General features: G+C 44.0%; 1 protein-coding gene across 8 annotated transcripts in view; it reads left to right on the forward strand.

Moving 5' to 3' along the window:
• The first annotated feature begins 1,086 nt into the window (after positions 1–1,086).
• Positions 1,087–13,573, forward strand: part of TNIK (TRAF2 and NCK interacting kinase) — a 414,613-nt gene continuing 402,126 nt past the window's right edge. For 7 of the 8 annotated variants that reach the window (XM_007464716.1, XM_007464717.1, XM_007464720.1 and 4 more), the window contains exon 1: positions 1,092–1,488. In XM_007464716.1, coding sequence (XP_007464778.1) covers positions 1,432–1,488 — 57 coding nt within the window. In that variant the 5' untranslated portion in view covers positions 1,092–1,431. Of the gene's footprint in view, positions 1,489–13,573 lie in introns of all 8 variants that reach the window. The other variant, XM_007464722.1, reaches the window with a different exon arrangement.

Consider the following 13,573-nt stretch of genomic DNA (forward strand, 5'->3'; position numbering starts at 1 on the left):
GCTGCGCGAGGAGGTTGGGGGAAGTGACTTGACACTCCATATTACAGAATGTCAGGTTTACCACTGTAAACGTACAGCCTATAAATGAGAATGCGGGTGGAGTGAAATCGCTCTCACGCCGTACATCTTCTGGGTTACATCTTATCCGCCAGCCAAACTTTCTCTATCAATCTGGGTAGGTCAGCAGCAGAAACACAGCCGGAAAGGACGATGCAGGGTCCTGAGGCGGCGTGTGCTGCCTTATCCAGTATTGCCTTCCGAATTACCTGAAGCATTCAAGCCATTGCACCCAGAGAACAATCCTCGTTTCAGTTCGGTTGTTTCCGTGGGGGAATTGCGGTACGGGTAGGTCCTGGGTGTGGCGAGCCCAAGAGGGAGCTCAGAGCTCCCAGCTTTCCCGCTTTTCGCAAACCTTCCCAGCCCGGAGGCGGCCAGTGACCGGCCCTCTAGAACTGCCCTGCGGGGTCCCGGGGGCCGCAAGAGGAACCGACCCAACGGCAGTTGCAAATTGCCGAAGCGGGGGTCTGGGCGCCCGGCGCGAGTGCGCTTCTCCCCCATTCGTTCCGCGGCTGGAGGCGGACCCCCTTCCTTGCACACAAGTCCTTATATGCACCGGTTGCAGCAGCCCGCGCTACTCCAGCCCCACAAATAATTAATGGGGGGAGGGAGGCGTCGCTCTTTTTCTTTTTCCCTCCGGATTTTTTTTCAACGTTGGAGCATTTGAACCCTGCCGAGAACCCCTCAAAATGCGACTGAAGGGCCATTTTGCTGCAGCGCAAGAATTGGCCACACAAAAATAAAGTCCCCTTGTCCCTACGATAAGCACGGCAGGGTTCAGGAACAGCTCTTTAGATCCAGCCCGATTAGCCCGCAAAACCTGGGCTGAAAGGGTGCGCGCCCCTCCCCCATCCACGTTGGTGCAGAGGGACCGGGGTCAGGAAGCGCGGCCTCTCCCCAGTAGGAGACCACGCCTCCTCCGCCTCTTCCCCCCCGCCCCCTTTACTCCTCCCAGGAAGCGGTGATAGACAGTTCTGTGTGGTTCTCCACCCCCACCCCCCCAGCTGAGTGGAGGAGTTGATGTGTCTCATTATAACAGCCAATGCAGCCGCCATCCACGCACAAGCAAAGAAGCATGTCCCATTTAAATACACCCACGCAGCCCCAGCGCCCTTAGCTGCTCAGGGCGCGCAGCCCACACGCACCGCGACTCCGGGCTTGGAGATCCGCGCAGGCTGGGCTCCCGGAGCCGGCGGACTGACGCGCTGAGGATCGCGATCAGGCGCTGTGGGGCCGGGGTGGGCGGGGGAGGCTGGGCCCCGGGCCTCTGGCGCGACACCCGCATGAGGACGCGAGTGAAATAGACCGAGGTGGAATTTTCAACGGGGAATCTTCGGGGTGGTTTTGGTCCATTTCTCCGGCGAAGAAGTCGACATGGCGAGCGACTCTCCGGCTCGCAGCCTGGATGAAATCGATCTCTCGGCTTTGAGGGTGAGTGGAACATGTTTTCTGATTTCTTTCCAGTGTTTTGGGTCAGGGTGAATGGGCTCGGTGCGTGGAACTGGGGCTGGGGCTGGTGGGCAGAGGCGGGCGAATGCGACGCGAGGGAACCTGGGTTCTCGTTTAGATTCGGGGGTTGCTGAGGTGCTCTTGGCTAAGCACCCACAGCAGGGGCTGTGCGGTACGTGTCCTCCTTTGGTGGCAGCCAAAGCTCCCCTGAGAACTCGTGGAGCTTGTGCCAGTTTCATCGTAGACCGGTGTAAGAGCATTAAAATGAAAGGCTCGTGTGTGTGTGCGTGCGTGTGTATGTACACAAGCCCCGGGCAGTCGTCTAGTGCCAAGGCTCTAGACCCCACTGTCCCTTTCTGCAAAAAGAATAACAACAGCGCGAATAAAGGCACTGGTCCCTCACGTTTTCCAGCTACCTGCTAGATGACATTGTGAGCCTGGCTGTCCCCGCGACGCCGAACCTGCCGCTCCAAGGGGGCAGCTATTGCTATGCTGGTCTTGTAGCTGGCAACGGCCTCCCCTTCCCCCCCTTTTCTGCCGTCGGCGCCCCGACTCCCTCTCAGCGCTCTCTTAAACGCAGGTCTGCCGCTCACCTTTATTTATCGTTTTAACTCAGCCCTGCCTGTGCTTTCTGACTTTGTGGCTGTGACATTTCAGTTTTATGGCTGAACTTAAGCAGGTGAAAGGGATGTGTTCGCTGCTTTCCCCCCAATCAGACCGGAACTCCTGGGAGTGGGAGTGTGTGTGTGAGAGTGTGTGTGTGTGTGTGTGTGTGTGTGTGTGTGTGTGTTTTCTCTGTGTCTGTGGCTAGTCCTTTGTAAAGCACCTACCCCCACCCCCTTCCAGACCCCCTGGTTTGCATTTACCCTCACGTGAATTGCCTCAGACGCCGTTTCATTGTATTGACTAAGACATCACTGATATAGAATCCATTTTGCTGTTGTTTTGAGATCGGAATACCAGGAATCCTAGTGCAGCCTCGACGCCTCCCCACCCCCCAAGCCCAACACACTCCTTCGGGGAAGGGGGCAGAGCTTTCTTGAGGTGTTAATTAGATGCTGCCTGCCTGGAAGGGGGGGGAGGGGTGTGGGTGGCAGCAGCAGCGGGGGTCTGAGAAGGATGGGCTACCAATCTTAGCACGGCTTTTTCCTGTCTTGAACTAAAAATAAATTAAAAAAAAAAAAGCGATTGTATATACATGAGGCAGGGAGGGGCGGTGAGACCGAACTGATGGTGGCTCTCAACACAGAGACGGGCAGGATAGGGGAAGCTTGGAAGTTCCCACGCCCTCCTGAAGAATACATTGTTAGATGCTAAATCTTGGGGTTGTATACCTGAATCTTCAGTACTTGCCTTGACATTGCCTTCTTCGCTGTTATTTTAAAGAACTACCTTTATGGTCAAAGTGGTACTTTTTCTTTAGTCTCGTTAATCCTCTCTCTCCTGACCTACCCTCCTCTTTTTAACTCCCCCTCCCCTTCTCCTTAATCCTTCCATCTCAGAGGTGAGGTTTCTGGGAGGCAGCCAAGGGGCTGAGAAGGAGCAGAGATGCCATTTGAAATGGCTTTTTTTGATAGTTGGGTAGCAAAAGCTCATTCATGCGTTATTACAGTGAGCTATTTCCCCGGCGCCGAAAGGCCGCATTCAGAACCCGCTGCCCCCTGGGCAGCTGGGGGTGGAGGTTGGTAACGGGGTGGGTGCTTTGGCCAAGTCTGTGGCTTCCTGCTTTACAGACTGTGTGTGTTCATAAGCCCTACTTTCTGCGCTGGGAGTTTCTGCCAGCGGGTTAATCAGGTGGATGGATGGCCCAGACTTCAGGGTAGAGAAAAGTGGCAAAGCTGGGGAGGAGGACGGGGCGGGGGGATGGGAGTCTGAACAATGGGCAAGTCTTGCGATTTCCCTGAGCCGGAATCTCAACGTCGCTTCTCTAATGGATAGCGCTCTTATACGATTGTAAGTTGGGCTTGGTCTGGAGGTGTCCCTTGTGGGCTTTTTCCTGGGGAAGGTTTTCAGATACCCAGATACCCAGAGCTTGCAAGCTTATGAGCAACCACAAGGGCTCCTCGGCCGACCTGGAGTTCGATTCACACCTGGGAGATCTGCGCTTGGGAGATCAGTATTTTGAAAAGATATCTTTGCACAATTCACTGAAATTGCTCTTTGTGGCTTGGGCTTTAGTGCTTTGCCACTGTATTTCTGCCCACAGGAGGTGTGGAAAGAGGGAGGGATACAGCTTCCAGCTAGCCCAGGAGATGGGGAACTGCTAGCAGGAGGACTTAAGTGCAGATGTGGGGACAATTGCCTCCCAGAGGGCAGGGGTCTGCGACCAGTCTTGTGGTGGGTGAGTTGTCCAGGCCTGGAGATGAGTCCAAAGGCCACAGAGGTAATCTCCACAAATCAGAGGGCAGATGATCTTTTTCTTTTTTCCCAGATTAAGAGAGATGGGCTCATGTAGATGAGAGGTCTCATTTGTTCCTAAACCCTCAGGAAAGCCTGCCTGCTGAGAACTTCCTGGGGAATGCCTGACCCCTGAAACGCAGCCAAGGTCAGTGGCATCTAGGAGAATTTACTGCAGCCTTACCAGTCCCTTGCTGTTTTGGTGGCTCTTTACACAATCAATGCCCTTTTTGTAAACTCTGTGCTCAATGCATTAAAAGCAGATCCTGTCTGGAGAGGCCTTTATCCTTTCTCACTTTGGGGGCTTATTGTTCTCAGCCAGTGATCCCAGACTGGACTCAGTCTAAATTTTCCCCAAATAGCAACAATGCATAATTTAAACCAGAGCAACCAGGGAAGCACTGATCACTTAAATTATGCAAGATTTGGATGGTTTTAAAAAGTAAGAAAAGAGAGGATGGTTAGAATAGAGGTGATCTGAATCCAGTTTTATTAGTCCTGATTTTTAGAGCTGTGGAGATAAACTAAGTCTTGAGGGAGAGGAATGATTTCATAGATTTAGAGCTGGAAGAGAATTGTAGAACACTTAGCCACTCCTTTCATTTAATACCTGGGAAGCTGTAGCCCAGAGAGGTCAAGTCTATTGCCCAAGGTCACACAGCTGTCTCCCTGCTTGGAGGTGGGGTGAGTAGGGGAAGGGAGAAGGGTGGTTTGGGGAGAGGATATAGGTTTCCTGACTTCTCATTCAGTGCTCTAAGTCAACATTGTCTGTGGCTAAATCAGATATCAATAATACATTTTCTGCCTGAGCACACACACAAAAGAAATGGCAGAGAGGAATTATTTCACCAGGGTCATGGAATTTTATTTATCAAAAATAGAGAAACTGCTTCATGCAGGTAAGCTCATAAAACATTAAACCATGGAGCTTTAAAGTATCTTTGGAATTCATCTTGTCCAACCCCTTCAATTCCTCCTCTGCAGGCAAATGACTGTCTGAATCATCTAGGACAGATGGTTGTCCTGCATGGTAACCTCTCTCTCCGTAACCCTTTTCCATCTAAACATATCTCAAGGGGTTGGTCTAGACATACACATTATTCAGATGTCTCTGCATGCAAGGTTTGTAGAGTTCTATGTATGTTTTGTATAATCTATGTGGATACTTATATTCTACATAGTTTTACGGATATAAACTATCCATGTGGGTGTATGAAATGTGTGTATACATACATAGGCTATAGAAAACAATCTACTCATTCAGATGCAGGGCTTGAGTCATTCTTCCTACAAGATATGACAGTATTAAAAGAAATGAAATGTGCCACCAGTATGCTTTATTGCATAGGAGGTGAGGTCAGCCCAGAAAGCTTTTTGGAGATTAGCATACATCTGAATCTGAGCACCAGTGGCTGGGCCCACAGAGTAAGGCAGTCAAGGCCAAGACTGTCCGCTGCTGACTCAATACTCTTAAGTTTCTGCCAGGACTCACACTCACTTTTCTATTTGAACAGAATTGGATGACCTCTGCTTGTCTTTCTCCCTCTACCTCTCACTCCCTGCTGGGCCTAGATATTTCTTTCTCCATTGAAACCTAGGTTTAAGAATTGACCTCTTCTGGAAGACTTGCATGCATTCTTCCTGCTATGCTTTTTACGTTTGTATTATAAATGGTATGGGGTTTTCTTTCTACTTGCTCACTAAACTGTGGGCTCCTTGGGGCCAGAGGCTAGGTCTCGTTCATCTCTGAGTCCATAGTCCCAGTTAGTTGAACAAATGAATGAGTTAATGGAGTGGACTGAGCACTGGGTTCTGTGTCCATGTCTTATTAATTCTGTGACTTTGGATCAGTCCTTTGTCCGTAATTAACTCAAAAATGGGAGTGATCACAACTGCTTGCCTTTTCCTCATACACAGGTTTCAAAAATCAATAAGTATTTATGGCAGTGCTTTGAAAACTGTAAAGCACTACACAGATATGCTATTCCATGATTAAATAGAAATTTATGGGAAACTTGATTCCACCAACATTTGATCCCAATGATTGTGTGTAACAGTAAATGATCCTGAGAAAAAGATATCAGAAGGTCGTGCATCTTTTTAATAATACCTTTTCCTTTGAATGTATCAGTATGGCCTTATGTTGACCTTTCATGGTCTCTGTCTGACCCTCCTATGGCCTGGGTTGACCTTTGCTCGAGGTGAGTTCAGCCCAGAAACGTTTTGGAGATTAGCATATTTCTAAACCAGTATCAAGTATCAGCATTATTTATTAAAACCTTTTTCTTTTCTTTTTTTTTAAGACTTTTTCTCCTCTTTATGGATTAACCATTCTGCAAATAAAAACACATTTATTGTGCCTGTGCCTTTTCAAAGTTTGTGTGTGTGTGAGGTGGGGCAGGAAGTGGATGCCTGAAATGATACACTACTAGTCCAGTATTTAAAACGTTCTGGTCAGAGGTCTCATGGGCTTCAAGAAATCTTGAAACATTAGTAATTCATTACCCCAGAGCAATTAATTAAATTTGGTCTTAAATGAGAATTTAGTAACATTGCATGAATTGCTAAGATAACGGTATTTTAAAATGATAATAGCATAAGTTTTTAAATTAGATACATGTGCTGTTTTTTAGAGATATTAAGCAGGTGTTTTCTTTGCCATGACGTTGCCTCATAATAAAATAGGGTGTAGTGGTAGTTATCAGAATATCAGAGAAATATGTAATCATTTTCAGTGTTCATTATTAACTGGAGTAATCTTTGTACAAAAGCTAATATAAGTCATGGTTTGCTGTTTGCCAAATTATTGACTTAGGAGGTCATGGAATATTTTGTTGATCAAAGAATACCCAACACTTTTCTTTTATGGGTATACCATATTTTCCCCCCTTATCAGTAAGGCTCTTTGAAATCTCGTAATTTTGAGTCTTGCTGGTTGGCCCTTTCTTCTTTCTGTGTCTCTCTCTGCCCTGGAATTAATCTTCCGTGCCCTTCTTGTTCTACGCCATTCCTTCTTTCAGTGATAGTGGTTCTAAAGCCCACCCAGCTTTGAGCTACTGTGATCAAATCATGGCAGCCCTGACCAGCTGAGCAGAATCAGTCTGAGTCGACGTTTCTCATAGAATTTGGGATAACTTGTGTCTGAAAGATGCTTTCATGTTCAGCTGGTTCTTCCATTTCTGTGGCGGGGGGGGAGTAGCTCTGTGAGAAGAGGGCCTGAACTAGCAGCGTGCTGCGAATTCCAAGAAAATCTGGGTGATAGTTTTGTAAGAAATGTTATTCTGCACATAGAAATATAAGGTTCCTAGCGGAGAGAGAGGGAGGACTTAAATAGAAAATGTTGGATGAATTCTGCTTATAATTTCTTCCATTCTGGTTGGAAGCTGATTTCCCTCTAGAGAAAGATGATTCTCTCTCCACTTTTTTTACATGCCCAGGCTGCCTCTATTTATCTCAAGGGGGTGCCTGGAAATTCTCAAAACACATTTTATTTTACCCCAACCCTAAACATCTTTCCTTAATATCTATTGCCTGGGTCCCCTTGTCTCCAGCCTTCTCCTGGCCAGTTTCCCTGGTGCACTGCAGCCACGTTAGTCTTCCTAAAGCACAGTTTCAGTCTGGGTATTTATTTTATTTTATTTTTAATTAATTAATTAATTTTTGGCTGTGTTGGGTCATCGTTCCTGTGCGAGGGCTTTCTCTAGTTGTGGCAAGCGGGGGCCACTCTTCATCGCGGTGCGCGGGCCTCTCACTATCGCGGCCTCTTCTGCTGAGGAGCACAGGCAGGCTCAGTAGTTGTGGCTCACAGGCCCAGTTGCTCCGTGGCATGTGGGATCTTCCCAGACCAGGGCTCGAACCCGTGTCCCCTGCATTGGCAGGCAGACTCTCAACCACTGCGCCACCAGGGAAGCCCGGCAATGTGTATTTTTGATTTTCTTAGGAATCCCACCAGGATGACCTCTGGGGCTCCAGGGTCTGGAAAGTGTAGGTTGGGAATGGAAGCAAAGACTGCTGAATTGTTAAAAGTATGTTTAAATTAAAAAAAGCTTTTTGTTGTTCTCATTATAAAAACAATGCATGATCATTGCAGAAAACTTGGAAAATGGAGAAAAAACAAAAAGAATTCATGATTCCCAATGGTAACCACATATATATTTTGGTATATGGCTTAGTAGTTTTTTCTACACATAGCTAAATTGATAGTTTAAAAAAATTAAGATTATGTTGTATATATTATCTACAACCTTTTTTTTAAAACTTAATAATCAGCCATTTTCCATACTATTAATGTTTTTCTATGGCAAAAATTTTTTAAATTCTTTATCATGGGGAGCTTAAAACTTACGTAAAAGTAGAAGGGTTGCTGGAATGCTCTTACATTGCTGGTGGGAATGTAAAATGGTGCAGCCACTTAGGAAAACAGGTCGGCAGCTCCTCAAAGTGTTACCATGTGCCCCAGCAATTCCAGTCCTAGGTAAATACCAAAGAGAATTGAAAACATATATCCACACAAAAATTTGTACCCCAATATTTTTAGTAGCATTATTCATAATAGCCAAAGAGGGGAAACAACCTAAACATCCATCAGTTGATGAATGAATGAACAAAATGCATTATATTCATAAGATGGCATATTATTCAGTAACGAAAGGAAGTGTTGATACACGCTATACCATGGATGAACATTATGCTAAGTGAAAGAAGCCAGACACAAAAGGCCACATGTTATATAATTCCATTTATATGAAATGTCCAGAATAGGCAAATCCATAGAGACAGAAAGTAGATTAGGGGTTGCTGGAGCTGGAGGAGAGGGGGTGTAGGAAGAGACTGCTCGTGTCCTGGTCATGGTGATGGTCGCTGAACTCCGTGCATTTACTAAAAATCACTTGTATACTTCAAAAGGGTGAATTTATGGAATGTCAATTAAATCTAAATAAAATTATTTTAAAAAGTAGAGTAGTGTAATGAGCCCCCAAATTAACAATTTTCCACTTGTACCCAATCTTATTTTATCTACACCCCATCCTCTTCCTCTCCCGTATTATTTTGAAGCATCATATCTTTTCACTTGTAGCTATTTCAGTATTTCTAAAAGACAAACAATCTTAAAAATCACATAACCACAGTACCATAATCATGCCTAAGAAATGTAATTTTTAATTTCTTCATTCAGTCAGTGTTCAAATTTCTAATCATATGTTTTAAGGACCACTTAGCATTTTACTGTGGGGATGCATCATAATATATTTAACCAATTCCTACTGATGAAACTTTTGGCTATTTCCAACTTTTCAACTCATGCAAATGGTGCTTTGATAATCAAACATCCTTATATATAAGTCTTTGTACGCATTATTTTTATACATTATACACTATTTATCCTTATACATAAGTCTTTGTATACATCTCTGTTTCCTTAGAATAACTTCTTAGAAGTGCAATTTACAGTGAGAGTTATAAATGATGTTTAAGGCTTTTGACATTGTCAAATTATCTCCCAATTTCCTGTGAGGTAAGTGTACAGATGAATGCATGAGGCTTGGAAAAATCAATTAATCTACCGAAGGTCATAAAGCTTCTAAATGGCCGAACTTACGATTGACCTACCCTAAAGTCAGTGCCCATAGTAACTCATATGGCCAGTATTTGACCTTGTCATGACATCAGAATTATCTGATGTATTATCTCTCTGGGTTCACAGATTTCCCAGAAGACTTTCGTTTGGGGCACAGGATCTCTCTGATGAGCATAGTTGTGTTTTAAGTGTTATTTCCAAAATATTTCTTCCCTTGTGATTTTGTTTTTTAAATAACCAAGATCAGCTTAGAACATGTTAATTGTTCTTTTTCTTGTCTAAAAACCTGAAAGCATAAAATATGAACCATTTTGCGATTAGCAGTGATTTCCTTTTACATTGTATATAAGGTACGTTTATGTTTAATCTGCCCTTCTCTTTGGAGAAGTGTCCAGCAAGTGTGTTTGGAAGGCATGTGGAATCAGGCTCAAAGGTTTCCATTTTTTAAGAATTGAAGACCACTGAGTTTGCGATTATCACAGAAGATAGCAAGATGGGAAGACATGTTAGAACAGGAGCCGTTCTGAAGCTTTTATCTGCCAGGTAATTATTAAAATCAAAATCTGGAGTTATGCTTTTTTTCAGACAGATATAGATATTTTAAGATTAGAATGGAGAAAATGGAAGATGGAGCTGGCAGCCAGAAGAGTAAAGAGCCCTGTGTTTTTGATCACAGTCTACTTTCCACCTGGTTAATAAGTAAGAAACTTATAAAATCAACGTAATTTTGTGGTTTTCAGTCTTGTGGAGGCCAACTGCCTTGATCTCACTAGATTTTACAACCTAACCCTCCGTTTAAAATGCCTATGAATTATTTATACCTAGGGTAAAAATCTGAGCTTCACATGCATATGGTTTCATCATTTCTACTTCTAGGTGGTTTTTTTGGGGGGGGGGCTTCCTGTAATCAAATTATAGCAGTGTGGCGGGTGGAATAGGTTGTAAGCAGTAATTGCAAACTGTATTTAAATAATAATATTTAACATTTATAGAGCACTTTATATCTCAAAGTACTTGCAAACAATATCTAATTAAATATGCTTTCTGATTATAATCTGGATATAAATGCACTTAAATCCAGAACAGGGTCATGAGAAAAGTATGCATTTGAAGTTAATGCTTTAAAAACCTATTCAATAATTGCAGAGTTAGAGCTTGGGATTCTGTTGGATTGTTTGTGTGCATCCTTTTGTTCAGCCTGATGGCAAGTTTAGATTATATCTGCACCTTATCAATGCCTCTGCTTGATTTCTGACCATTAAGGACTGAGTGTTGATCATGGCTTTGGTCCTTACAGACACTAAAATATTAATAATATAAATAAGCTTTAAAATGGGCTCCTTCACCACATTTTGTGCCCTGGCCTCAGATGAAACTCCCATTAGTAAGTGAAATGAAGTGGGGTAGCGAGAGGGAGAATGGCTATGCATTGTGGTTTAGTAATTTCTATCTGAGAAAAATACATTAAACTGCGCAGTAGGATACATCATAAAGAAACGCACTGGAGAAATGAAACGTCGTCTCACCATAGTAATGATTTCTTGCTGTTTTGGGCATGTGTCTGTGTATTGTCCTCTTGCATGTATGTCCTGTGTTGGCAATTTTGAGAGTGTTTGGAGCAAGGACTAGCATGGCTTATCCAGTAGATAGAAGAGGATTCTGCGGCTGGTTGATTCTCAGTAAATGTGATCCTGTGCATTGTGATCTTCTAAGAGCTGGTTGACAGGCTAATTGCCTAAACAGTGGTTCTCAAAGTGAGATCCTCGTTTCAGCAGCTTCAACATTGCCTGACAATGTTGCAGAGTAGGAAATAGTCATTTGTATAAGGTAACTGCAACTTTTTCTTAAGGCTTATGGCTTCAAATTGTGGAAGGCACATACTTTTAAGAATGTGGACTTTAAAACTTCACACTAATATTTTATGTGTATGAATTGTTTGTAAGAAAGGGGAATACTTGAAATGGTATCGAGTGTCACCTGATACCATTTCAGCTGATAATCCTGGACTGTTCTTTGCATTGCCATTTTTTTTTTTTTTAATTAGCAAGTTTATTCAGGGGCCAGAAAAAGCCCCATCTCCATGATCAAGAAGATGCATCCTTCTGGTGTTAATTTCCTGTTTTTCCCTATGGATCTGTAGGGATTCAGTTTAAAGCCCCAGAAGGTGCTGACATTTGCCTAGAAGCTGAAAAAAAGAGTTGTATTCACAAACTCTTTCATCCCTTCTTTTGTTTGCAGTCTGAAATCTTTGGGTTGTTTATTTTTTGAGGCTTGGAAAATGGAATGGACGTTTGGAATCTAGACAGCAGGTTAGAGGATTTCCTTACAGAGAAATCCCACAGACATTCCTTGTAACAACAATCCATGGACATCTCTGACCTAGCCACAAAGATGCCCTATGTTGTTATTTAATCTACAGTTCTTAGATAAACACACTGCTTATATTGCATGTCTTTTTATTTGGGGGAAGGTTGATGACGATTAAGGTTGTTAAGGCAGCTTTGTACACAACTTGATAATGAGCATGTATCAACATTCTATTTCATACTCACTGCTGGGGAAGATGCTTTGGAAAAACGGAATTCAAAGAGCCCTCTTGGAACATGTATTTTAAAGGAGAAAGATATGGTTAGATAATAATCAGTAGACTGGATATAAAAAATATCTGGGACTTCCCTGGTGGCGCAGTGGTTGAGAGTCCACCTGCCAATGCAAGGGACACGGGTTCGTGCCCCGGTCTGGGAAGATCCAACATGCCGCGGAGTGGCTGGGCCCGTGAGCCATGGCCGCTGAGCCTGCGCGTCCGGAGCCTGTGCTCCGCAACGGGAGAGGCCACACAGTGAGAGGCCCGCGTACTGGAAAAAAAAAAAAATCTGGTTGAAGATGATTATGTTTTTTGCAGTATTGACAATTAGGGGGACATATCCAACTTTTTCAGGAGAGGTTTTAATATTATTAAAATATCAGGGAATTGTACAGCATTTAAATCGGAAATGTTAGTTACTCTTTAGTTGGGGGAGTGAATTAATTGCATTTTTCAAGGTGTTCTGTCTGGGGCCAAGTTTGGGACAGTTTTGTTTCTAGTACTGGTGGTGTCTTAGGTTCTGGGGAAACTGTGAATTTGAAATGGCTTCTCTGCAGCCATTTGCACGGTTGAAAGTGTCTTTTGAGTTTGGGAGTGCCGTGGTTTTCTATTTGAACCCCTAAGACTCTCTTAGAGGCCAGAGACTGGGTAGTCTTATGTTTCATAAGGTCAAAGCCAAGTGTTTGCTGTTCCTCAAAGGCCACCCCCTCTTCTGTTTTCTTTAACTGGTAACTCTAGCACCCGTCAGAGAGAATACAGTTTTCTTTCCGTGCAAACAAATAAATAAAAGCACTGCTGAGCTCTCCTGCAGTTTTATCCCCAGGTGCTGCTCTGGGAAGAAACTGCACATGCTCTTTGGTGGGGACAATATGTATGTTCTCTCTGTGAGTGTTTCAAAGATGTAACTCATGCTGGTATTGTAGTCAGCATTTCTTGAATATAAACAGCTTTTATTTTTGGAGAACAACAGATGTAAAAGTGTGAAATACAGAAGTCTACACATCTTGGCAGGGGGAAGGGAAGGAGGAACGGGGTTTCTTTAAAATCATGGTAACCCAATCTTAGTTACTCCTTTGTTTTCCTGAATGACTGAAAATTAGCAGGGGAAATCTGGAACCTGACCAGCTGGGTACCTAAACCTCCATTTAGCTGATTGCACCAGAAAGAGTGCTAGCGGGTAATTAGCATAGGTCCTCCTAGGTCTTCATCTCTAGGAACAAAACGGGTGCCTCCAAAGGAGGAAACCTGTAGGTGAAGAGAGGAGATCGTACACATTCAGTGAAATTTATATGACACTTTAAGTAAAATGTTAGAGAGACAGAGAGCCAAGCCCCAGACAGTGGGGTTGTTTTCTAGACAGGAAAAGTGTGTGTGGAAAGTGTTTGGTGTCCCTCTGTGGTCTCTGAACCAAAGCTCTTGCCAGTCCTCTGGGCGCCCACCCCCTCTTTTAATTTGTGAGTACAGTATGTTTGTAAGAGGTACCTGGGGTTTTCAAAGCAGCAGGGGCA

This window comes from Lipotes vexillifer, unplaced genomic scaffold, assembly GCF_000442215.2.
Source record: "Lipotes vexillifer unplaced genomic scaffold, Lipotes_vexillifer_v1.1 scaffold37, whole genome shotgun sequence".
Taxonomy (NCBI): Eukaryota; Metazoa; Chordata; class Mammalia; order Artiodactyla; family Lipotidae; genus Lipotes; species Lipotes vexillifer.